This window comes from Tamandua tetradactyla, chromosome 3 (genome assembly GCF_023851605.1).
Source record: "Tamandua tetradactyla isolate mTamTet1 chromosome 3, mTamTet1.pri, whole genome shotgun sequence".
Taxonomy (NCBI): domain Eukaryota; kingdom Metazoa; phylum Chordata; class Mammalia; order Pilosa; family Myrmecophagidae; genus Tamandua; species Tamandua tetradactyla.
Window position 1 is genome coordinate 132,884,469 of NC_135329.1, and position 25,055 is coordinate 132,909,523.

Below are 25,055 nucleotides of genomic sequence, written 5' to 3' on the forward strand. Positions count from 1 at the left end.
CAAATTCCATATACATTCTTCATGCTATTTTTATGAAAATCTAAATATTTTCCCCCAAAAAGAGTAACAGCAATATTTTATCATTTTGATTAAAATGTATGTAGACAATATGGGATTTTATATATCTAGAGGACAGTAAACTTCAAAATACAATCTTCCTAAGGTGCTCATATCTTTTTTTAACTTTGACAATTAAATATTAATAACTTAAGTTGATAGAGGAAAAATATGGGCTACCAGGGCAAAATAAATTTTTCCCAAAACAGATGCAGACTGTAATGCTGCTGGTCATAGGACATAATACAGCTTGTTTATTTCTGTGACCAGATTTATGTGTGTAAGAAGATTTGAAATTAAAGCAAAAATACCAAATGCAGTCAATGTAAATTCTTAGAAATATGCCTTGAAATACTATGGATGTATGATTTCACTGAAGTGTTTTTGAAGAAAATTGTTCAAATTTACCCATGTATAAGAAATGTAGAAAGTTCTTCTATGTTAGCTTGGTCCATATACATTTAATGAAGGTCCATATACATTCATTACTGGTTCTGAACTCAAAGGTGGTTTCTACTATCTTATTAACCACCAGAGGTCTCCAAAACAAGACCTCCAAAAGAACGGTTAAGATCAAGCAAAAAACTGTTGTATGAAAACATAGTGTGTGGATCAATCCTCTGGCCTCCATTTTTTTTAATTAAACAAAAGTTAGCAATTTATTTTTTATATTGGCTTCTTTTGACTGGAAGAGATTTTAAAAGAAGGATCCCCACTGATTTAGGATGAGGATATTAAAAATATTTAATGAACATATTCATTATCAATGGTTCTATCTGCATACTACATAAGGAACTTGAGATGGGGTCAAAAGAGACACAGGGAAACATTTTATATCCTCAGTACCTCAGACCTTTCCCTCTCACCTAATTGCCCACTGAGCACCCCCCCCCTTGGAACTGATAGCCTACATGTGTGTGATGCCTTATAGAGTAATATTCTCTCAGAAAGAAGAGGATTTCTAGAATGGCCTTCATCTACCTTGAGACAGTGGAAGAAAACACAACTTCCCAGGACTGAATTCCCCTGCCCCTACTCTCCTACTTGATCTAGACCCAAGGGAAGAGAAATGCATGCCTCTCATATTCTGCTAATATGTGAAGCTCCAAATTCAAATTAGAACAAAAGTAATGAAGAGTTCATCTGCAGAAATGCTGCATTGGGGTTGTTTTGAAATTTAGAAACCAGAAACTGTCAATAAGCAACTAAATGTGTGGATAACTAATGTAATATCACCCAGCCTTTCACCATAGCAGAATAACAGAGATTGTCCTGTTAAGAGTAACCACAAAGTGTCTCTAAGATGAATCAGCCTATTCATTGCAGAACTGAAATGCTAAAACTCAAAAGGAGATGATGCTATCCCTGGAACTTCAAGGTCAACACTCAGCATCTCTGTCCCTGAGGGCAATTACTTACCATAGTACTCCCATCGGGACACAGGCGCCACGGCTATTCCACACTTGAAGACGCCACTTCCGGATCCCAGGACCATAGAGGTTACATACCCTCCATATGACTAAGGAAAGGAAACAGTTATTTTTATGGAGGTAAAGGAATAAGGACATATGGTAAGCAAGTCGCAGTTTCCACATTTCTCACATTTCATATACCGTGCCTCTTTAGAGATAGGAAACATGGTAGATGAGGCTTAAATGGGCCCTAAGGGAACAGCATAAAGACTATCCTTTCAGAACCCCTATTCCTTTTCTTGCTAGGTGTAGGGGAAATGTATAGAAAAGTTGCCACTCCTGGCAACTGGGTAGTATCAATTCCAAGAAAACCACAAACATACTAAATCTTTACTGATTTGACTCATTAGAAAAAGCCTCCCTCTTTCCTGCCTTCTGCTCTCTCCCTCCCCTCCCACTCTTGCTCCCTTCCTATCTTCTTTTCTCCCTCCCTCACTTCTCTCCAGCATGATAAATAAAGGGGTAAGTCTGGCTAGTAGAAAGTCTAATGGGCCACCTCTTAGGGATCTCGGACATTTTATCTGGACATGATTTTCATCTACAAATGTTTACATACAAAAGATAAATTATCTTGCTCTGGGTTATATTCACTAAGGAATACATACGGATTCTTCAGCCAAGCAACTACTCACCCAGCCCCAAATTGCAATCCGTTTGTTGTCCACGAATTGCATTTTTGAAAATTCTCTAGAACACAGGGAAAAAGCCTATGATTTAATATTGCACTGTGTATAGACACACAAAACACTGCTATTTGTTCTCTAATTCATTCTATCAAAAACTAAGATAAACCACTTCCAGTGATCAAATAAACACCTGAGATAAATATCTATCATTTTATCTTAAGATCCAGATGCACAGGGTTTGCTTTTGTTGGAGTCCATATCAATTTTGCCGGAGCGTGTGTGGTGTTTCACAGAAAACAAATCCTGGCAGTTTTTTTCACAGCTTTATAGAAAAGTTTGCAGCCCAGATGCACTTTTCTTTACATAATTGAATTTAAATCTCTCCAGCTGTTTTTCAGTTCGAGAGAGGCTGCCCCTGCAATGGAGAAATACAGGGGCATGGAGAACATCTGGGTAGGATTTAGAAATGTTTCTGGGCCCCCAACCTGGGAACTTAAACACCTTTTTCTAAATAAATCCCTTCTATGCTGGGTGTCGACTAGTTAGTTCAGCATGGTTAAACAGGAAACAATATGTCCTTGATACATTAAGGAATGTCTTTTTTGCAACGAAACCGTTCAGGAATGGAATCCAGGTAAAGAAACGGGCGGAACATTTTTGTGTACCAATTGTTTAATCTTAGCCTTATGTTAATAGGCAGTGTGACTACTTAAAAAAATCTAGCAAATGAGACTCTTAACTTTTTAGTATGGGGGGGGAGGGGAAGGGACCTTGCATTAATCAGTATGTGATTTTGAGAGACCTTTCAATTGATGATATGTGTCTCAGGCTGCTCGGGTTAAGCAATATTAGAGAAATACTTAAAGTAAGTAGGTTTAAACTCATTATCATCTCAATGTAAACCTTTTAAAATCGAAGGCTAATGTACCTACATGAACCGTGCACCAGATCATGAGTATACAATGGATACGTCTTCACAAAGTGAACACATCTTTGACACCAGCACCTGAATCAAGCTATGGTGCATTGCTAGCACCCCAGAGGCCTCCTGCTCATGTTCCCTTTAGCAACACAACAAACTAAAATATTTTTCATTAGAGTCCATAAAATTTTCCTGAATGTGTGCGCATATATGTGTGAGGATAGGCAGTCCCTAATTGTTCAGATTTCTGTCAAAAGTAACTATTATTTTGACTTCTCAACCATAGAGAATTTTGCCTGGTTTTAAGCTTTATAGAAATTGAATCATAAAGGGTGTACGCTTTTGTGACCGGCTCCCCTCATCCAGCCGTCTGGGTGTGAGCCGGCCGCGCTGCTGTGGAATGGGGCTGCGCTGTGTGACTACACCACACCGCATTACTTTTTTAACCCGAACTGTACATTGTGGATACTCGAGTTCATCATTTTAACAATGGAAGTGGTCAGATTTGAGAGATCTTGGAAACTGTTCCCTCTCTCTCACAGAAAACCAGCCTGGATAGATACAAAATTATTTTAACAATATAATCTTACTCTTAAAATAAATTTGAATTCTCTTTAATTTAAACCTCTCTTTCTGCTTGAATTGTTAAGGAAATAGCTAGTCGTTAACTTCAGTAAAACAGAATTTCATCCACTCAGGGATACTTAATAAATGATTTCTCCTCTCCTCTTCCATTTTTTCCTTTTCTCACATTTTCCTCCACCCATTTAATAACGCATGGATCTTTCTGTATTTGCTAGTCTATGATTTAACCACATTTTTGTAAATCACCCCACTGATTAGGCTTCCCCCAGACGTGTACAGTTGGTGATCGAAACTCAAAGATTACATTTCCCCATTGCCAGGTGAAATACAATTGAGTGGACGGAAGAGTAGGGATCGAGGAAGAGACCTGGATTCAAATCCTGACTCACCTTGGCGACTTACCTAACCTAAGAACTTCCATTTCTTTGTCTGAATTACGAAGCTAAGAACATGCACCTCGAAGGGCAGCTGTGCAGCTCCAACGACAGTGAAAAAGAAACACTTTCCACATCACGCATTCATTGTGTCATAACCGTCATTCATGATTAAAATCTCTCCTATGCCAGACCACATCTATCAACAGTCCCATAACTGGAGAGCACAGGAATCAGATGCAATTCATGCTTAACAAAGCCTTTTCAACTGTGACGGATGGTGCTGGTGCTCTACAATTTTTCTCAAAATGGAAGAGCAAACCTTACCCCAGACTGCAGATGCCACTCCTGGGACTTCCTAGCTGTCACTCTTCTACTTATCCTTGACTGAGGGGATGGTTTGCTCATTTAGCTAGATGTTTATTCAGGGGAACATTTATCCCTCCATTTGTCTATGTATTTGATAACTTTGGGATCTCTGTTCCTAGAAGGTGGTAGCACATATGTCAATTCCTTGTCTAGAGTCACATACAGAGAGCAATATAGGAAATGCTTTTTTTTTTTAACTTCATATAAATTTGTAAAGGTATAGATTTTTATCTAAACCTGACACCCTCCCTGAAAATTCACCCCAAGGATAAAATCTTCCAAATTCATCCCAGGACAATCCAAATTTTTCACACTTTATAACTTTTGAAATAGAAATTGCAGCATTAAAAAAAATCAAATAGATCTTTGAATTCAGTTACTAGTCACTTACCTGGCTGCTTCAATTTGATCTTCAACTTCAAATGTCCCCAGTCTTCTGTATATTGCATGCAAGATTTTATCTCCTTGGTAACCACTTCCTCTGCCATCAAAGCTAGCTACTATGATGTTTTCTGTGCTTGCAAGGTAAGTAGCCCAGTTGAGTCTGAAGGCAGCATCTGCTTTTTGACTACAGGGGCCTGCATACCTGTGAAAGATTCCAAAATGTTAGTTTTTGTGGTTTTCCATCAAATGAAGAGTGCTTCCATTTCTCTCCCCTGTGTCCCTGTGGACAAGAAGTGTGCATCTTTCCTGATCACGAGCCTGAAACCATGCCAGCCTCCATGTGTCCAGCATGGATCCTCTAAAATTTGGCAACACAACAATAATGCCGTTTGTTTCCTTCAAAGATGCCCATCAGTTTTATCTCTGAGGACTGTTATCAAACAGAGACTTCATAGGCCAACATTTTTTAAGTATAATATATCTTGGGACGCAAAGAAATAATTTCTCTAATAGTTGGGAGAGGGGAGCTGTGTTATGAAATAATAAAGGTGAGAATAACAACGCTGATGACAATAAATGCAGTTTTGAATATGTCTTTCCATCTCAGTCTACAAATGCTCCTTGTCTACATGCTTATTTCCTAGGTTGTAGCTCCCTGAGGACTGCCGGGCCCTGTGCTTTGCCTTTGCTGCACAGTGGGGCCAACACTATGAGACTGTGTGGGTCATTGTGGAATGGACCAACGCGTGAGTGAATGCCATCACTTAAAACTCTAAAGGAAAATAGATTTTAGTGGAAAGTAGGTATGTTCTGTATTCTATTTATTAACACATTCAGCTCCCGTGTATCTACAGTCTTCATGGGATACACTCTACCCCACACGTAGCTGTGTGCACAGTTTCCTTCAGGCCCTCTTGTTTCTCTGTTTGGTAATCAAGAGAGGCTCCCTATCACTCATCGCATCTCACTTTCACAAGCCATCTTCACACCCTCCGAACCCACTCCCTGTCCCAGGCCTTGAATAACTATCCCCCGCCACCCAGTCCCCGCAGGCCCATCTCCCCTACAGTCAAAAGATCTTCGGCTTTAAACAAAAGATTACAGTATTTTAACTTAAAACTAAATACTATAACATCCTAACTTTAAAAGGAATGCGTCCATATGTTTTTTTGGCAAGTAAACATTTTTTAACAACATAGGAAATGCCTTGGCCCTTTTGATGATATCAGTGTTGGTAAAGTAGTGGCTAGCCTTGATGTTAGGTCCACATCAAATTATATAACTCCCAAGATTAAACAAGATTGTTTTCTTAAAAAATAGTGAAGATTTAGACCTCTGAGGAGAGAAGAAAAATAACTGAACAGAAATGATCACTAAATTTATCACATTCTTTTTTTAACTTTCCTAATGAAAGGGAGGTATAATCCTTACTTAGTGGGGAGCCAAATAATATAAAAATATCATGTTTTTCCACCGGATACTCTGTTAGCATTGGGACTGAAGCTCCAATTAGTGTCAGAGTATTTAAAATTAGGCTTTTCTTTTTAGTGAAAATCAAATAGCACATCTGGAAGTTTAAAATACCCATCTTTACCTTTCTTTGGGCTTTTATGTTTGTTTTCCATGGAACTGGGGTTATAGTGGAACAGGGCTGTGCCTGATACTAATATCCGCATCCTTCATTTTTCATTAGTAACAACAACAAAGTGATTATCCTTGAACTTCTGTTTTCTATTCTATATATTGAACCCAACAGAACCCACCACATAGATTTGTCATGAATGAAATAAGGTAAATTATACTGAGCCCCTGGCACACGGCAGACACCCAGCATGGCCATTAGTTTTGTTTCGTTCAATAAAGGAAATGAGGCAAACTAGGTCAGGAGAAGTGGCATTGTGGCATTATGGGCGTGACCAGGACAATTTTTGAAGGATTCATTAAAAATGTATCCTTAATAATCATTAAACACATCTTAAAAGCTTCTTATTTAGAGTTTGCACAGTTCACATTACTGCTCAAAGAACTTGTGATGTCAGAACTTTCTCTTTCCAATACTTGAAGAAGTTCGGGTGACGATAACAAACATTCTCTTCCATCACATCGCCTCCTCTTTACTCAAAAGGGAAATGGCAGTAGTATTTCAGGAACTAAAGGAAGAGAAACTTAAAGTCCTAATGAATCAAAGGCAATCAATGGGAAAACATTTGGGCAAGTTTGGGAGTGAGGAAATTGTGAAGACTGTTAAGATCCGTCTTTTTGCTTGCTAAAATGTCCATGGGTTAAGGATGAAATGGGGACATGAAGATTCTTTCAGTAGCTGCCTTAAAAGTGCAGGGAAAGAAAAGAAAACAAAACAATCCATATGCTCTAGTGAAAGGAAGAATCATGCCTACTTCTCTATCGGGAAGACGGAAGAAGACAGACTGGAGTCTGTGAGAGTGAAATGGGAGGAGAAAATAATAAAATTGTCTCCCAATGATTCAGGAGGAGAGAAAGGATACCTTTTTGGCCCCATTTTTCTGTAAGCTGCTTTGGGCAAAAAAAAAACAAAAAACAATGGTTACCTTTGAAATCATGTCCTCCTCTTAAATACTTACACATCTAATAACAGAGGATATTTCTTGGATTCATCAAAGTGGGGAGGCAAAATCATCTGATACCAAAATTCTAAATAAATACAAAGATTAGAATTAAGAACCATTATTAGCACAAGATTTAATCCCTCATCTCTGTCAGTGATAGTGCTATCTACAATTTAACAATTTGTTCAATTGGAATAGAAAAAGAAAATGAACTGGTTTGGATCCAACATGTTTCTAAGATAGAAAACTGTTCTCCCTTAGGTTAAAATACTAGCTAATATGAAAACAAAGTTTCTTCTAATGTATCTATTAAGTGCATTGGTGCCTTGTAAAATAAAAGTGCATCTTAGAATCTGTAATGTTTTGTTTTTATGATTCTGTTCTTTGGCATCTGATGTACTTATCTAGTTTGTTTATGGCTTATGTTCTAAGTTTTCCTCCAAAATGTTTTCCTCTTCCTGAATTTCTTTGAAGCTGTTTAGGATTTTTAGTTGGCCCCCAATTCTATTTTAAAATTCTGATTTAATAACATTTTTGTAATTCTCTTGCCGTCTCAGACCGCAAAGCTTCGTTCCCATTTTCAGATCTGTGTTTCCCAGAATGAAGTCGGGTTTACACAGTGTAAACAGTTATGTCTATTCTATATGATCTTCTGCAGATCTGTTTAATTTTCTGTTCTTGATTTTAACATCAGTTTAATGAAATTTGTCCCTATATAATAAATCAGTTTTCTTTGCTCCCAAATTCAGGATGTAGATTATTTAATCTCATATTCCTTTTTAAAAAATGAAAGCCGTTTCATATTTTAACACGATTATTTCCAGCTTTAGTAGATTTAACCTGTAGGGGGAAAATCCTCATCTCTAGAACAGTTTCTTCCATACATTTGTCTATCTTTTTGTTTGGCACAATTATTTCAGTTGAGGAGAAAAGAAAGGTTTAGGGGTAGACTCTTTATACTGGTCTCCTCTTTAATTTGTATTTTGCTGATTGCTTTCATACTTTGATTAAATGTGCTTGTAAGAACACCAAACATTTAAGACTATTATTATTTCAATAGAACATCAAGAATATTTTGAATAAGCATGACCAACCCATCACTCAATCTATGACTTTTTGGAATCAGCATTAGTTGATTAGAAAGCTTTTTAATCCCACCATTGTGAAGATGCACAATCTTTTTTTTTGGATAAGGATGGAGGGTCTTTTTGTTCCCCCACTTCTCCTTTGGGCCCTTATTTCCTACAATTTGAGAACTTGTAATCACCTCCCACCTGGACCTTATGCCTCTGGCAGTTGCGTCCTATAATACTTATCAAGTTTTCCAGTTAATCATGTTTTTGTTTTTTCTGACCTTAAAACCTTTAGGGGATTCCTATGGTTAATCAACTAAAATAGAACATCATCTCAGAGTTCAACACTTTCTGCACTGGGTTGTCAATGTCAGCTCCTGCCAAAGTTCTAAGCTTCTTGCCATTCAAGTGTGGTTCAAGGACCAGCAGCAAGAGTATCACCTGTGGGGTGATTTCAAATGTGGAATCCTGGACCCACTATGAACTGCTGGATCAGAATGTGCCCATTAACCAAGTCCCAGGTGATACATGTGTATATTCCATCTGAGTAGCATCTCTCTAAGCTGTTTTCAGAAGTACCCTGTACTTCCCCAATGTTTTTTCTGCCATCTAAAATTAGGTGAGTTGACTATTGTGTATGTTTATCTTAAATTGAAAATAAAATAAACTTAAAATACATCAATCTAATGTATCCCTTCCCCCCATGTTATTAGTCATTAATGGGGAATACAAACAAACAAATCAAAGCAAACAAACAAACAAATGAAATCTATTGTTCATGGTGGTCCTTACATATAAATAACCCATGGTGAAACTACCAGGCCAGGAGCTAGTTTAATTGTGGAGGGAGGGGGGACGATTAGGAAAGATTCAAGATTGCTCCATTGAGATTGAAGCTTCAACATTTTATAGCTGACCCTAATTTTTTTATACAATCATTTCAGACACAACCTCTTTAGATTAAACACAGAACATACTAGTATATCAAAAGCACAATTATTACTTAGTAGTGAAGTAGAGTCATTAATGTGATGAAACTGAATTAGCAATAGTGCATTTTCTCCAAATACCTTTCATTTTGTCAGAATAAATTTTACATAGAATGGTATTCTATTTTAAGACAAAAGACTATAAAAGCAGTAGTTCTTGTGCAGAACTTTTCATGGAAAAATACCTTCTAAAATAGATTTGTATGTAAAACAAAAATGCATATTTTTCACATCAAATTATCACAATTCAGTTATATTTCATTGGTGTTTTCACACACACACACAAAGCTATTCTAGGAGAAATGTTCAATTGTTATTTAACTTACTTGTTTTATTAAAAATAATGAAGTCCAGTTTTTTTGAGGGCATCTGGATGTCCTGTAGCATTTTATCCAAAGCTGAATTGTCTTCCAGAACTCTCAGTTCTAAACAAATGCCCGAGACAGCAGTAATTCGTTAAGATGTGAAGAATGTGAATTATGCAACTCAATAATGAATAAATACCCAATTCGCTGATCAGACTATACATACTTCAGGTTAAAAGCCCTGTGTTGAAGTCATTGTTAAGAGACCTTAAAGTCAAAGAAAATTGCGCTATACTAAGTGCATGCTGGCCCTATTCACACATTTTCCTAAAAACAAAAGAAAGGGGAAATATGATAAAATACCTTTATCAGTGCTGCTGCTATGCAAAGTATAGAGGGGCAAACCCGGGCCTGTTAACATAATCAGGGAAAAAAAATGTTTCAGATGAGTGTTAAATAAAAAAAGGACAATAGCATATTACTTTGCAAAACTATCATAGCTACCATCAACTTTGATAGAACACAGTATCATAGTGGATGAGGAGCTCAGCAAAAGTTAGCTATTATTATAACCTCTTTTTCCCATTTTCCTTAAAATCATTGTAATTAGAGTATAAGGAATTACTGGAAAGCCACAGGGCGCAGCAGCGGAATGAAGAGGGCAGGGGGCCACAGCTTCTAGTCCTGTGGGAGCCTCGGCGGCGGTGTCATCTCTGGGCTCATCTGTGAACTGAGCTGTCCGAAGAGCACAGCTATCCTTCCCGGCCCCAAATCTGTGACCCCACAAATGATCAACACCATCCCTCGTTAGCTCAGAGCTCTGGAGCTACTTCACTTGGGGGAGGGGCGGATGCACACACCCCCTCCCCCAACCCCCTCCCCCTCCCCGCTGCTCCTGCTTCGCCCACTCAGCCCAGCCCAGCCTGCACAGCTGCACCTGACTCTGAGAAGCGATTCCTCTCTGGCATGCAGAAGCACTGTTCTCACAAGCACTTATCTTCATTATTTATCCCAACCGACTAAAACATGTAGAAATGCTATTAGCGTTTGGGTGAGGATATTAATTTTTACACTTCAACAAAAACACAGTAAATGCACCAGGAAGACCTGGGTTTGAATTCTGGCTTGCTTGCAGAGTGACTTGGAGCAACACATCTGACCTTCAATTTCCTCATGTGTAAAATGAAGATAATAGCATCTACTTTCAACAGTTTTGTAAAAGATCAAATAAGATAGTAAATATAGAGCTTTTAGCACAGTGCCTAGTAAAAAGTACAGGCCCAATAAAAGCTAATGAAAGGAAAAGAATCATAAGAAAAATGTAATAGTAAAGAAAATATGATGGTAAAGGAAAATCCAGCTAACTGGCTTGGAGATCTCTTTTTTGGAGATTTCTTTATTTTGAGTCTGGATAGTCTGAAAAATCACCTTTGAATTCACACTGTGAGATCCAGCAGTGACTGCCCACCCTCACGTTCAGTCCACACTCACCCGAACATCTCAGCTGATAATACTTTGCCTCTTTACTAAATGACACTGAATAGTACTGACACCTTTCTGGATTCAGCGTACAACTAAGGCACGTCACTTGCGTGGGGTCATTAAGTTGGATTCTGTAAAACCAAGGATGGAAGTTCAGTGCTTGATGGAAGAAATAATGAAAGAAAGGAACTGAATAAAGGCATAGTCCAGTGTCATCGAAGATATGAGAATGCCAAACCAATCCTCAAAAGCCTTTTTTTTAATGTGAAAAATAACTGAATTAATTTGTAATAACCCTCAACTCACATGGTTTGGAAATATCACAAAAAGACCTATGAGGTCATTCTCTCTCTCTCTCTCTTTCTTTTTTTTTTTTTTTTTTTGCTAAATGCAAATTGATTTATTAAGGAATAAAATCACTTAAAAGTAATTGCAGTTGAATACTAGTTTCTAACTGGACAAGGAACAAAGAGTCCAGAAATTATTCAGCAGTCAAAAAGACTCAAATCAACAACTTGATAAAGCTCTTACTTATAAAGTTGTCTTCCTCCTGGCATTTCTTTATATGCATTACTAATGTAGTATCTGGAAGAAAAGAAAATATATATATTAATTATGTATTTTTAAAAGCCTAAAACACTCTATTTCTTCCAACACAAAAAATGGTGCACATGCAATGCATGCGCATTAATGTTTGCCTTTATTTTATCACTACCTCACATACCAGAACAGAGGCCTTTTTTCCCCATCTTGAAACAGGAGATTATTTCTTAGGAGACTAAAATATGTGAACTCAGGGATTCTTCCTTAATTAAAATGATAAATAAAAATGAAAAAGAAGTCTTTTATTAAAAAAAAAACAAACAGAAAACAAAAACGACAACCAGACCACGAGCCTGAAACTGAGACCCCATTTTTCTACACTATTTTCCATATTTTCTGTTGTATAATATAAACTCCTCCGTCTTCCTGACAACAGGAGAGCCACATCTAAGGAGGGCCTTCAAAAGCAGCCCCTATGGTAAACAGTTTGAGGTTCTTCAAAAGGTTTAATAGAATTACCACGTGACCTGGCAACTCACTCCTGGGTATACCGCCCAAAATAATGGAGAGCAGGGACTTAAACAGCTACTTGAGCACCAAAGTTGATGTCAGCATTATTCGCAATGGCCAAAAGGTAGGGGCAACCCAAGTGTCCATCAAGAGAAAGATGGATAAGCAAAATGGGGACCATACATACAAGGGAATATTATTCAGCCATATAAAGAACTGATACATGCTACATGCTCTGATGTATTATGTTGAGTGAAGACATTATGTTGAGTGAAATAAACCAGACACAAAAGGGCAAATGCTGTCTGATACAACTTATATAAAATATCTAGAATAAGTCAATTCATAGAAATAGAAAGTAGGATGAAAGGGTGTGAGGACTGGGGAAAGGGAGAATGGAGAGCTACGACTTAATGGACACAGAGTTTCTGTTTGGAGTCACGGTGAACAGACCGCGGTGGTGGTAGCTCAGCATTGTGAATGTAATTAGTACTACGGAACTTTACATTAAAATGGTAAAAAGGGGAACTTTTGTGTTTCATATATATGTTACCTCAATTTAAAAAAAGAAAGACTATTTTGGGGGGTGGCAATTTCCTCTCTAGTGAAACCAATAAAAAATTATAAAAGTGCCTTAAATTTTAATGAGAAATAATGCTCCATTTTCCGTCAACTAATGGCATGATACACAGACAGCCTCTGCAAAGATTTGCAATTTTCCAAAGAGTAGGACGTAGACATGGTCAGACAAAATAGCCTTTCCACGACTTCCAAGGCTTCAGTGCCAGCTGGAATGTGCCACAATGCCCCTGGATGCGTTCAGTGTTCCCCATTCAAGTAAAAGTGGCTCCAGCTCCTGTCATGTAAAGCAGGTAAGAGCAAGAGGTAGAGCTGGTTGGTGGCATGGTATCAAATCTGCTAAGCATATGTGAAAATCATTAAGCCTTCCGTATGTTAGAAAAGAAAAAAGTACTGAACACATTCCAAATAGACTGCTGTTTATTTGCAGGAGATTTTTCCCTACTTCTGGGCAAAGAGGGTGTGACTATAATGAAAGGGATTACAGTGTAGAGAGCAGTAGAATACTCACAGGTAATCACTCGTAAGAGCTTCTATCCCGATGACTTCCCAGGGTCCTTTTGTAATAAATGTGCAGTCCTGACAGGGTTTTTTTGAAAAGAGATTTTTTTTTTTTTAAGATTTAAAGTTGAGCAGAGAATTAAAGTCATTTGTATCAGGAACTCAAATAATCTCAGGTTGTCTTGTTGGATCTACCCATCCCATCCCACTCCACCCCATATACCACTGAGGAATTTGAATTAGTCTGATCATTTGTGCACACTGGTTGATTTTACCAAATGACTTCCACTTCAACTTAGTTTCAAAAAAATAGGAGACCAACCTGAAATAAATTATGTAAGAAAACTCACTTTTTTATCTATTTGGAAATGACAAATGTGCTTGTAGCCCTCTTCATTACTGATGACCTTGTAGAAGCTATTACCATCAGAAGTAAAGTGAGGCTCTGCAGGCCTAAACTATAAAATCACGGAAAAACCAAAAGCACATTAAGTACGTTAGTCTCATTTCAGTACCAACTTTAGTTTTAGAAATTCCTTCCCAAAACCAATGCTCAAAAATCCATGCTTCATTTACTTGCCAAATGAAACTAAACTGCTTCAAAAGAAAATTCTCCAATAAAATGTGGACAAAAAAGCCTAAATCATAAGGCTATGTTTTGTGAGGAGTATATGAGAAATTGCAATAAAGAGGCTAGCACTGGGCGCTCAAAAAACAGAAACGGCTACTGTTATCCTTTGGCAGTTTCTCTTATGGAAGATAACTCGGGCTCAAAAATTAGCCTTTCAGTTTCAAGGAGTACAATTTCGTTAGTGTCACAAATGTGCTTTCTTGAAATCCACTGATATTTTCTGACTGCTTCAGGTTTGGAGGAGTTTTGTAACAAGAGGGGATTTTTTCCCCCTCTATTCTTTATATACATTCCTTTTTGAAAGTTGGACTTAGGAAGTCTTCGATCATTTTGGACCAGATACAAAAAGGAGTGTCTGTCGTATATTTCAAATTGAAACATTCATATAGCTATCCTTTTTATTATAAGCCTTTTCAATTTGCTAAATAAGATCAGTAATTTACAAAAACAAAGCATAGTTGCATAGAAATATAGAACAAAATTTCCAGTTTTTATGATTCAATAAAAGATAGTACTTAGAAAATTATGTAGTTTACGCAGAAGAGTGTCTGTCCCAGCCTGAAAAGAATATGTCGCTTTACATTTCGTTTTCCTTGCTACATTTGAGAGCAGGTAGGAGATGGTCTTTTAAAATCAGTAGTTCACTTCGCCCTCCACGTTTCCCCTCTCATCAGCTCCCACTTTGGGAAGGAAGAAAAATGCTTCCCTTTTCTATTTAGTGATTCAAAGCGAATTCATTTATGGAGCAAGCTGAGGCGTGCAGTGCACTTGGTGTTCTCATTACAGAGCTCTGAAACACATTCCCCTCTCTAGACCTGTGTTCACAGCCTTATCTTTTTAATACATTTCCCTGTTTCCCCTGGATGGAGTTATGCCTAGTAGAAATGTGTGAAAAGTGGCATCTGTCTGGTTAAATACAGAGAGGAAAAAACATATTTTTTTCAAAGAGTCGTGAGGAAGTGTAGCGTGTCTCTTGCCATGGAGGAAACCACTTTTCATGTTGGCAAACCTCTCCCCTCTGCCCAATCAATGCCTGAAGATAAAGGACATATGAGCGCTCTCGGGATCCCGCGCCCAGCTGGAAGCGGTCACGTTCCCGGGCAGGGGTGGGGTGGGCGTGGGGGCGGGGGTGCGCCTCACCTCTATGCTCAAAAAATATGAAATCTTTGCATTTCTGTTTCACTCCGTTTCCTTCTTAAAGTGGGCTTAGTGGAAATGGTCATAAAAATTAGTTGAGATTCATTGGTTACCTTTGACCCAAGGTGCCCTGATAGCCGCAGCTCCCCCACTGGACTCGCTTCACACCGTGTGGGAACTCGGGGCTTATTCTGCACCCTGCGTAATGCGGGAGGGCGAAGCCTAAGAAGTCTCTGAGGGTCACGGTGCGTCCCTGGGTAAAGGGCTGCCTCCAGGGGCCTAGGAGAGCGCGACCCACTGAGCACGCTTTCCAGAAGAGCTGCCCAGCGGGGGCGGCGTGCACTCGGCTAGTTTCCGCTGGGTGGAAGCAGGTCTTCTCAGGTGTTTGTGCAGCCCACGGACCGAAAACGTGCTTTCTGCTTTGAAAGCACATAACTTCACATATGAGCTGGACAAGCCCACTCAGCGGGTCCGATGCCTTTCAGCAGTGGTGGCTTTTTAACTTAATGCGAGTTACCATTTGCCCAGAATGTGTGTTGTATTTATCTGTTCTTCTGTTGTTTTTTTTCCACTTAGCCCCTCACTTTCTCCAACTGAGTATGTTATGGAGTCTCCATAAACATATCTCTATAAGCAGCATTTAAATATTTTCAGAAACAAGCAAACTAATATCTGTATTAGCAACAAATAACATAGGGACTTACTTTTGAATGCCTGAATATTAAATAGCTCCGAGTATCTGATCTATACTAGGTAAACTGAGTATCTGACCCATATGAGGTAAAATTGCATAACTCTTAAGCACTTACCCTTCCAACCCAGCCAGAAGTACTGACTTCAATGTGTTGCCGTGCCTGGAGGGGAGAAGTAGAATGACAGTTTCAAAGAGAAGTGAGATGAGGAGCTCAGTTCTTTAGCCACTAAAGATAAACAAAACTGCACTTGTAATAAAATAACTGGAAACTGTCTCCATTCATATATTTTTATTTATGTTAGTATTTTTGGTGTAATCATGTTAGATCACTCACATCCCTCGTCCAGGGCCCTGTCCTGGACCCAGATCCATATACTGCCGGGCGAGCGCCACTGGTACTTTACATTGGACATGTCCAGAGCTAAAGATAACGCCCTCCATCCTGGCCAGCTTCTTCTTTTTCCTTCATTCCTATCCTAGTTTATGGCACCCACTCACACCAGTCAGAAACCCTGAAGTCATTCTCAACCCCAGCTCTCCTTAGTCAACACTCCTAGCCCCGCGGGGTCTACTCCTCTGACTTCTCTTGTCCTTCTCCACTGCCACTGACTCAGTTCATGTCCTTGTCAGTCTCCCTTGAGCCCCTGCTGTGGTCTCCTCACTGGGGACCCTGCCACCATTCTCTTCTTCCAACCCAACCCCCAGCTGACTTCCCACTGGAACAAGACAGAGCTGTTAACAAAGCACATCTCATTAAGATACTCTCCCGTTTCTGATCTTGAAGTAGCTCCTCATCACTCTCAAGATAACACCAAACTCCTGGGGACAATACCCAAGCCTCGGCCTCTATCTCTGGCCCCAGTCTCACCACCGTGCCTTTCCTCCAACCCGCAGTTACAGGCGCCCACAGACCCCGCAGGCCCCAGGCGATTTCAGGCCGCCCTGCCCCTGCACAGCCTCCTGCCTCCATGAGCCTTTTGTCCTTATGTGCCCTGCTCAGTGCGACTTACCCAGACTGCTCCGTGCCTCTCCCACATCACCCCACTCTACCTGCTCCCTCAACTCCTTTTGCCCACACTCCCTGTGTACCTTGGTTATGCTCTTTAATAGCACAATATCCTGATATCATGATAATTTAATCAGCAGGAAGCCAAGAGCTTGGGTTTTGCAGTGTAAGTTCCAGTGGTGTCATATATTAGATAGATGGCCTGCGCACGCTACTTGACCTTTCTGAACCTGTTTCCATAGCACCTGGCATACTGTAAGTGCTCAGTAATTGGGCACTATTATTAGCTATTTTCCTAATGGTGTCCCCTATTAGAACATAAACAGTTTAAGGACAGCATGCTGGCTTACTCATCTTTTTTTTTTATACCCAGAGCCTAACACAGAATTGGAACACAATGGGCCTTCAATGCTTGTTGCATAAAAAATTAAGGAGAGAATCAAGTTATAAGGTGCTGAGATTTTCTGAGACAAGAATCGGGCCTGCATTCAACCGGGGAGGGAGCAGGGCAGGTATGTGTGTGGCCTCAGGGTCTGCTACCAGGAAAGGAGGCTTGCAGAGGTGTCCTTGCACTTGCCAGCACTTGCAGGCAGCTTTCCACCAGGCTGTCACCTTCCTGAGGCTGCTGGGAGTCCAGAACACACCCTCAGGCTTCCCAAAGGGCTTTTATCCACCAGCCTGGCTGGAAACTCCTCGGCACCCCTGGGTTGGATGCACGCCACCTGGCCTTGCCCTCGATGTGGCCCTCTCTTAGGCTGGCGGTGCTCAGTTTAATTTCTAAAGCTGTTAATTGCCTAAAGGCACTCATAGTATGGTAATGGATTTATGGACTCTTGGCATTTGTTGGCTCCACATACCCTCAGCCAGTAATCCCCCATTTTCTGTACTTTCGCTGTTGGAACACTCTTCATTGACCTTAAATTCAGTCTTTGACTTTCTGAATTTTGACATCAGATTTTATCTTCTGGGTTTTTAATCATTTCCCCATCCTTTCCCAAGCCATAGCATCCGTGACTAAAACAGTATGACTAGTGAGCAATGGAGAAATAGAAGCACTGCCAGAAATCAGGTTATCTAAAAGTTAGTTATGTCCTACCCACAGCCTCAGGGTCAGACAGACTCGATAACAGAGACCAAATCTCATTTCCCAATCCTGATCTGACAGAGCCCTCCAATCCCACATAGCTTTAGAAGCAGAACCTGCCAGCCCCATTCAGTCTTACCACTGGGCATGTCCATCTTCCGCTGGGCTCACTGTAGTCACAAATATCCATGACCGAGTAGTTCTGAATTCTTCTGAGCCACTGCAACGAAATCCTTTCTGGACTCACCCACGTCACATCACACAGGTAGCGATCTCTGGAAGGAAGAGTGGTGGAGGGAGGATGAATAGCTATTTCCCCACCTTGGTACAAGTAGAAATTCTACTCTGCAACAGTAAAAAGAAATCAAGTTTAATGGGAAGTACAAATTCAACTGGTCGTTGAAATCATTTAGTACCCTACTATTTACCTTTTATTAAGGTTAAAAGTACAGTTTAATTTGGAATAGAAATTAAAATATATCTGACAGTTAAAACAGCAGCTAACATCATAGAGCAGCTTAGGATACATGACTCAAACCAAGCACTCGGGGCCTGTCAGGTCCTCAGTTTGGTCTTTAGTGGTGCCAGCTGATCACGGGTGATGATTTCCCACCTCCTCGCTGCTCTCCTGCGGAAACGCTGCAGTGGGACCAGCACCAGCTTCCATTTAGTTTTTCCTGGTAATCTGACATGCTTCTTTAGAAAATTCCTCCTATTGGAATTTTAAGCTGACCTTTTCTCCATCTTCAAATGGGGAAAATAATTGGCTCACACCTCCACATGCTTTGAAAAACAAGATATTGTATTCTATATATTTTTTTCTGAAGAGTCAGACTATGAATGACGTGAAGAAATGAAAGGAAACTTTGGTATTTTAACATCAATCCAAACAGAGATATCTCTAGCAAGGCATCCTCCCCAACACATACCTTTAAAAATTTTTGGAACCACTTCCTGATTTATGGCGCAATGCATGGACTTCATTACTTACTTTTCTGTTTGCCTCCTTAACATTATTTGCTCTGGATAGATTCTTTGTTTTATGCTTCTTCTTTCCCCCTTTTCCGTGTGATTTGGGATGACTATTAATTCATTCCTGTCCAGTGTCTGTTCAAAGGCTCGCTTCCTTTTATCCAGAGGCATCTGAGCAAATCTGGTCGCCCCTGTCTCCTGGCCCCGTGGCCTCTCCCAGCCCCACCCGTTCTGAAGCGCCCCCCTTGCTGCTCCCTCCATGCTGAGCCCACCCCTTCCTCCCGTCCCTCTGCTCTCCCTACAGGACCACACGGTTTCTGGGAATGGGGTCCGCATCTGCATTGTTCTCAGGGGTAGTCCCTGGGCCGACCAGACATGCCTGGCACCAAATAGGCCCTCAGACGAGGAAAGAAAAATCCTTCCTATTCCTCAGAATTCACAGGTCACTTTCTGTCTCCATTCCCTTCACAGGCACTAAAAACCGGACAACAAGTATTTTTGAGCGCTTGGGATGGATCAGACTCTGGGCCAGACACTTTCGTCCTCTCAGGACTTCCCTATCCCCCTTTTACGGTTGGGTCGCAGTGTGTTTTCACCCCTGGTTGACAGCTGGGCCTCGGGCTGCCCCTCTGCAAGCCGCAGGTCCTGAAAGGAGACCAAGCCCTCCACCCAGCAGCAAATACCACATGTCCACAAATACAGACTCCTTCATTTCAGCCCCTTCTGCCGTCTCGCAGATGTATCCGCCGTCTGGGCTGGGTAGCTGCTGTTCCCAAACTGAGGGTTCCCCGCCACCACCCCACATTGTTCAACAGCCTCCTTCAGGCAGAAAGACCGCTGCTCTCTGACTTCTTTAGGTCATAGCCCAAATGTCCCCTTGTTTGTGACGCTTCCTTGGAAAGCCCCTCCTTCTTCACCGCTGTCACCAGTCTCCCCTGTTTATCACAGGCTGCTGGGCTCAGGGTCTGAGCTGTGAACATCCCTTCCCATGCCACGAGCCAGGACGCCTTGTTCCCTCCCACTCTGTACACACTGCAGGGAGGGTTAATGAGAAACCGGAAAGGCTATCTGAGTCCAACCCAGGACAGGTGCTAGCACGTGAAAAAAGGACAGAAGAACGAAAAACAAGATAGAGGACGAAACGTTTTGAAATTAACTTTCCAGGCCATGGGTTGGCAGGCTTTTTCAGTAAAGAGCCAGATTGGTAAATATTCCAGGCTTTGCAGCCACAACGCTCAACTCTGCCTTGGGAGCACAAAAGCAGCACCGTCGATTGTGAAAGGGGGAGTGTAGCGAGCTTGCAGTGAAATATTAAAATTTGAATTTCATACCATTTTCCAGTGAGGAAATAATAGTCTTCTTTTGATATTTTCCAACTCTTTAAGAGTGTAAAGAACAAATTCTTATTTGCAAACCAGACAAAAACAGGCGGCCCACAGGCCTAGTGTGTTCTACATTAGTGGTTTTTGTTTTGTTTTGCTTTTTAGTGTAATTCATGACTGTTAGTAGAAAAAACTACTTAGTACTGGGTGACTAATTATTATTATTCCCTAATTATTCATTCCCTTTGTGAATCTGAAGAAAATTATGTATCTCTCTCTGAGGAAAAAAGCCCACCTCCTCACACACGATGCATGCAATTTCTGAGGGTTCCATGGGCATAGTTGGAAACTGCACTCCAGAAACAGCCTTCTTTTTTTTTTTTAGAGTGTTTTATGAGGTAGAGACTCCTTGACATGATTAGCTCATCACCAGATACAAAGTAGCTCTACCTACTAAAAGCCATAAATCATAATTCCAGTTCAGAAATCAACACCATAAATGTACCTTTTCCTCATTTGAAAACTTGTAATGGAATTTGGGAAGTCTGCCAGGAAGCTCACTTGCATTAGGTATCTCCCTGCTCATTTTTAGATCAAGGGTTCATGAACCTGTATCCTCTCCACCTTTGTCACTCTCCACTGCCCAAATGTACTCTATACCCTCCAAGTACTCCATAAAGGTGGTTTAGCAATAGGACAGTCAATAACTTTCAAATTTTTATAAACATAGTTTTCTTCAATTGCAGTTTCCCTTAAGAGTTTGGAATTAAGGGGAGACAGAGTGAAGGTGAATAACCAAGCCCTGTGCCAAGATAATGCCAGGTTGAGGTATCAGTGAGTCATGGAAAAGGTAAAAGGAGGTCAACAGCTCAATTGCACTTCTTACTGAGAGACTTAAGGCCCCACTTGAGACCAGAAAGATTCAGCAAGCCGGATTATCAGGTATGCATTGCACTGCATACCAAAGCCATTCGACAGAAACGGAGTGGCAAATCCACAAAAGGCTTTCCTTAGTCGATGGTTGGAGAGGAGGGGAGGTGGGACCCAAGAGCAGGTGACTGCTTATCTCTGGTTGGACGTAGGGATTCAACAAGCTCTTCTAACTTATAAAAGTGGATGAGCCCAAGAGAAATATGGCTTATTTTAAGACTAAAGCAAAGGAAGAATTCTGGACATCATAATAATAAGGTCACACCGTGGAAACAGCTGCGTGCCAGGAAGTACTAAGCGCTTTACATAAAGCTTACAACTACCCTATGAGGTAGGAACTGTTACAGCCTGTGCTTTGCAGAAGAGGAAATGCAAGTACAGAGAGGTTACGTAACTCGCCCAAGGGAGTGGTGGAGCCGGGATTCAAACCAATGGAACCAAGCAGTTGGCTTCCCACTTCATGTTCTTAGCCACTATCTATGTAGACCCTCCCCTGTCCTTTTGCTAAATACCTTTTTGCTCCTGTTAAGCATGAAGTTCCTACTCAGGGAAATCTATGTATTCCTGGAGGTTGTGTATAAACTGAATTTTATAAAGCAAGTCATATTTGAAGGCATTGAGAAAGACTTGCCTTTTAAAACTCTTACTATGGGGAATCCCTTTGGAAAGTGGCTGCCTGTCTCAGCACATTGCTTTGCAAACAGCAGGCTTTTAAATAAATTTCTGTTGGGTGACATCAATTCCCCTGATTTGTATAAATGTGCCTTCCAGTAGAGTAGGGATATTTCTAATGAGGTACACCTTGACTAACTAGAAGGATTATAGGAGAGAAAAAAACCTGCGAAGAGCAACTGCAGACCATGGAGTGACGAATTGCGTGCATCACCCGAGGAAGTGGGGGCACTGCCAGTGCTGGCCATGGGCTCCATGCCACCCTCTGCCCTGAAGGGGATGCCAGCCCTCCCTGACATCAGACTGCTGGGAGGGGAGTGGTCCGGGTGAGATGGAAATCTGATCGATGCAATATCCACAGCAATGCAAGACCTTAATCCAGCCTCCTTTCTTATTAAATAGCAGGTATCCCTGACATTCTGCGTATTTTCAGTCCAGTCAGTTCATTTCTGATGCTCCCAGGCCCTGATGTCCCCACTTTTCTGACCATGGGAAATCATCTGCTCAGAGGATACACAGGGAGTCTCTATCTCTTGTGTCCCTGAAGACCAGAGAGAACAGGCTGGGGCAGGTCAGGGGTTGGCTGTGAGGGGCCCCTGCAGCCATCCAGCAGTTGTTGGGTGGGGTTGCCTCAGGAGAACTGGCCCTCCCCCTTCTTCTAGCAGAATAAGCAGATAGCTGGGAGGAGGTAGAAAAGAGAGGCTGCTATGCAAGGTCATACTGAAGGCCATCTTTGGGACTGGAAGACGAACTCCTATTCCATATACCCAGAGTCACCAGAGGGAGCCACCTCACCCATCCAGCCATGCCTCCGGATGTTCATCCATTGAGCTGTTCATTTAGTCTACAAACATTGACTGGCCGCTCCCTGATGTCCCAGGTGCCTATTAGACTCTGGGGATACTATTGCAAGGGTGGACCCTGCCCTGTGGAACTTGCTCTACTTCAAAAGGGCAATGTGAAGTGGGTGACTCTAAAACCCACTCTGCATATAACAGGAGATTTACAGTTTCACATGATATGTTGCTTTCCCTCAAATGTTTTGCACTCTTAGTTTCCCAGTGTAAGAAGTCAATACAGAAAAACAGCTTGGGTTCAGGCTTGGGTTGTTGGAAGAGTGGACCAGATGTCCTTCTCACTTATCAGAGAAGCAACATTCCCACCCATTTCTGTCCAGTCCTTACAAAACCACAAATCAGTCTTATCCACCCATAGAACTGGATTTGCTCAAATTTCAAAGACAAAGCCCAATGGGATAATTCTGATGATATTCATGAAAGAGGACAGAAACGGGCTGATCCTGGTATTGTCTCACATTTCAGGAACTAGTGAACTACCGGGTCACATAGCAGAGGACACCAGACATTTAATAAAAGGCACAACTTGCCTGAATTAACCTGGCACTGCCAGACCTTTATATGTGGCCAGAAGTGGGTGCATCTCAACGTGCTAGAAGGTTTTCCCCATAAACTACTAGAGCCCGGTTAGAAAAGCGGCAGCCTTCCTGATATCAACAGACACCAGAGCTATATTTTAAAAACCTTAAGAGTCTTTGGTAAAATTGGTTCTACACAAAACACCCAGTGAGTGAGGCTGCCCTCATCATGAGTGCAGGGGAAAGAACTACAAAGAATAAAGACAATGATTGATTCATATTGGGTAAAAAATAAATCCTTAGAATTGCTTACGGATCCTGAGCTTCACATTTCACAACTGTGCCTTGTAAATTCATTCCTAAGGTGGAAAGACTTTGTTTCTTCATCTATAAAATGGCCATGAAAATGATACTGTTGGGTGCTTGTGGGGAATAAATGAGAAAGAATGAGAGAAAACCTAACACAGTCCCAGCCTACAGCAAGTACTGAATTAATTTTAACTTGATTATTCAGGTATTCTGGCCTGGCAGTCTGCAGGCCTCTGTCCTCCTCCCAGCTCTAATTTGCTGTGTGACCTTAAGCAAATGTTTAACCTCTCTGAGCCTCACTTTTCTCACCTGTGTAGAAGCAGGTGGGGACGGGGGCTCTCACTGTAATGTTCTGACTGTGCTCTGGAACCCCTTCTGGTTCTGTCTCAGCTTCTGAGATGATCTCCATGAGAGGATGTGGCCAATGATGGGGTCTGCCCAACTTGGGCAGCTATCTTAAAATTTTCTGGCATTGCCTTTGAACAAAGTACATCTCACTTGAACAAAGGTTTCCGGATCCTGCAAAAATTTCGTAAACCACTGGAGAGGTCTAAAGCCCCTTCCAGAGCTAATATTTTACAGAGCGGAGAGGTCATGGTGCATCCTGCCTGCAGACAGATATCTGTTATAGATGAAAAAGTCACCCCAGGCCCTGCTGGTATTTTCCTAGATAGCCTCGTCGTGCTTTCCCACGCTCTGGGGTCTTTCCCCCCTGCAGTGCCCGTCCAGTCAGCCACTGTGCTCTGCAGGAGTCCTAACTGCACAGCCTCCAGGAGGCTTTCTTTGATCCCTGGGGTCATGGGAAACCCATCTCCCCCCCCCCCCTTTTTTTTTTAACATGGGCAGGCACCAGGAAACGAACCCGGGTCTCCGGCATGGCAGGCAAGAACTCTGCCACTGCGCCACCGTGGCCCGCCCTCCCCCTCCTCTTTTAAAAACGCAGTAAAATTCAGTCCTGGAGTCTTTATTTGAATGTTTTATATCCTTCACCTGGTCCTAGATCTACACCAACAGAGTTTTAGCCCTCATGAAATTTGTGAGTGTAACGAGTAGCTGCTTCGTTGGGTGAAGAGATGGCTGGAGGGGACAAAGGGCAGATTCTAGAATCTCTGGGTAAATTTTTACATTCTTGGACAAATGCTGGAATAATTTCTTTTTTTTAGTTTACTGATAACTGATTTTCCCCTAGATGACTAGGTTAATATAGCTTTATTTGACTGAACCAATTAGCTATTTTTGCCCGAGCCAATTAACTGAGCAAAGCCTGTACCGCGTGTGCTATAGTGAACGCAGCCCCAGGGAAAGGGGGCGCCTCCACATTCCTCCAATGTTGGTCTGAAGAGCCATCGCTGGGCCCACGTGGAGGGAGCAGAGTGCTAAACAGACCTAGCTTTCAAATCAGAAGACAGGTTTCTGTATAGACTCCTACTTGGGCATTTCCTTAATTTTCTTATCTGTCAGACAGGCATGCAATAATAATTTGTTGTAAAGAGAGAGTACTTTAAAGGGTAATAAGATAAAGCCTGTGATACTGCCCTGGATACCACCCTTTATCTGGTACATAGCG

At 41.3% G+C, this 25,055-nt stretch overlaps 1 protein-coding gene across 5 annotated transcripts in view; it reads right to left on the bottom strand.

Moving 5' to 3' along the window:
* DPP4 (dipeptidyl peptidase 4) overlaps positions 1-25,055 on the bottom strand; it is an 86,649-nt gene that overhangs the window by 14,849 nt on the left and 46,745 nt on the right. For 3 of the 5 annotated variants that reach the window (XR_013172807.1, XM_077154009.1, XM_077154008.1), the window contains exons 11-22: positions 18,048-18,183; positions 15,934-15,978; positions 13,707-13,814; positions 13,367-13,434; positions 11,755-11,808; positions 11,233-11,354; positions 10,105-10,152; positions 9,763-9,861; positions 7,390-7,459; positions 4,797-4,991; positions 2,162-2,216; positions 1,477-1,576 (exon numbers count right to left, since the gene is read on the bottom strand). Coding sequence is in view for 3 of the 5 variants with exons in the window: in XM_077154009.1 (XP_077010124.1) it covers positions 1,477-1,576; positions 2,162-2,216; positions 4,797-4,991; positions 7,390-7,459; positions 9,763-9,861; positions 10,105-10,152; positions 11,233-11,354; positions 11,755-11,808; positions 13,367-13,434; positions 13,707-13,814; positions 15,934-15,978; positions 18,048-18,183 (1,100 nt within the window). In the remaining 2 variants the exon portion in view is untranslated. Of the gene's footprint in view, positions 1-1,476; positions 1,577-2,161; positions 2,217-4,179; positions 4,521-4,796; positions 4,992-7,389; positions 7,460-9,762; positions 9,862-10,104; positions 10,153-11,232; positions 11,355-11,754; positions 11,809-13,366; positions 13,435-13,706; positions 13,815-15,933; positions 15,979-18,047; positions 18,184-25,055 lie in introns of those variants that run through there. The other 2 variants (XR_013172808.1, XM_077154010.1) reach the window with 2 other exon arrangements.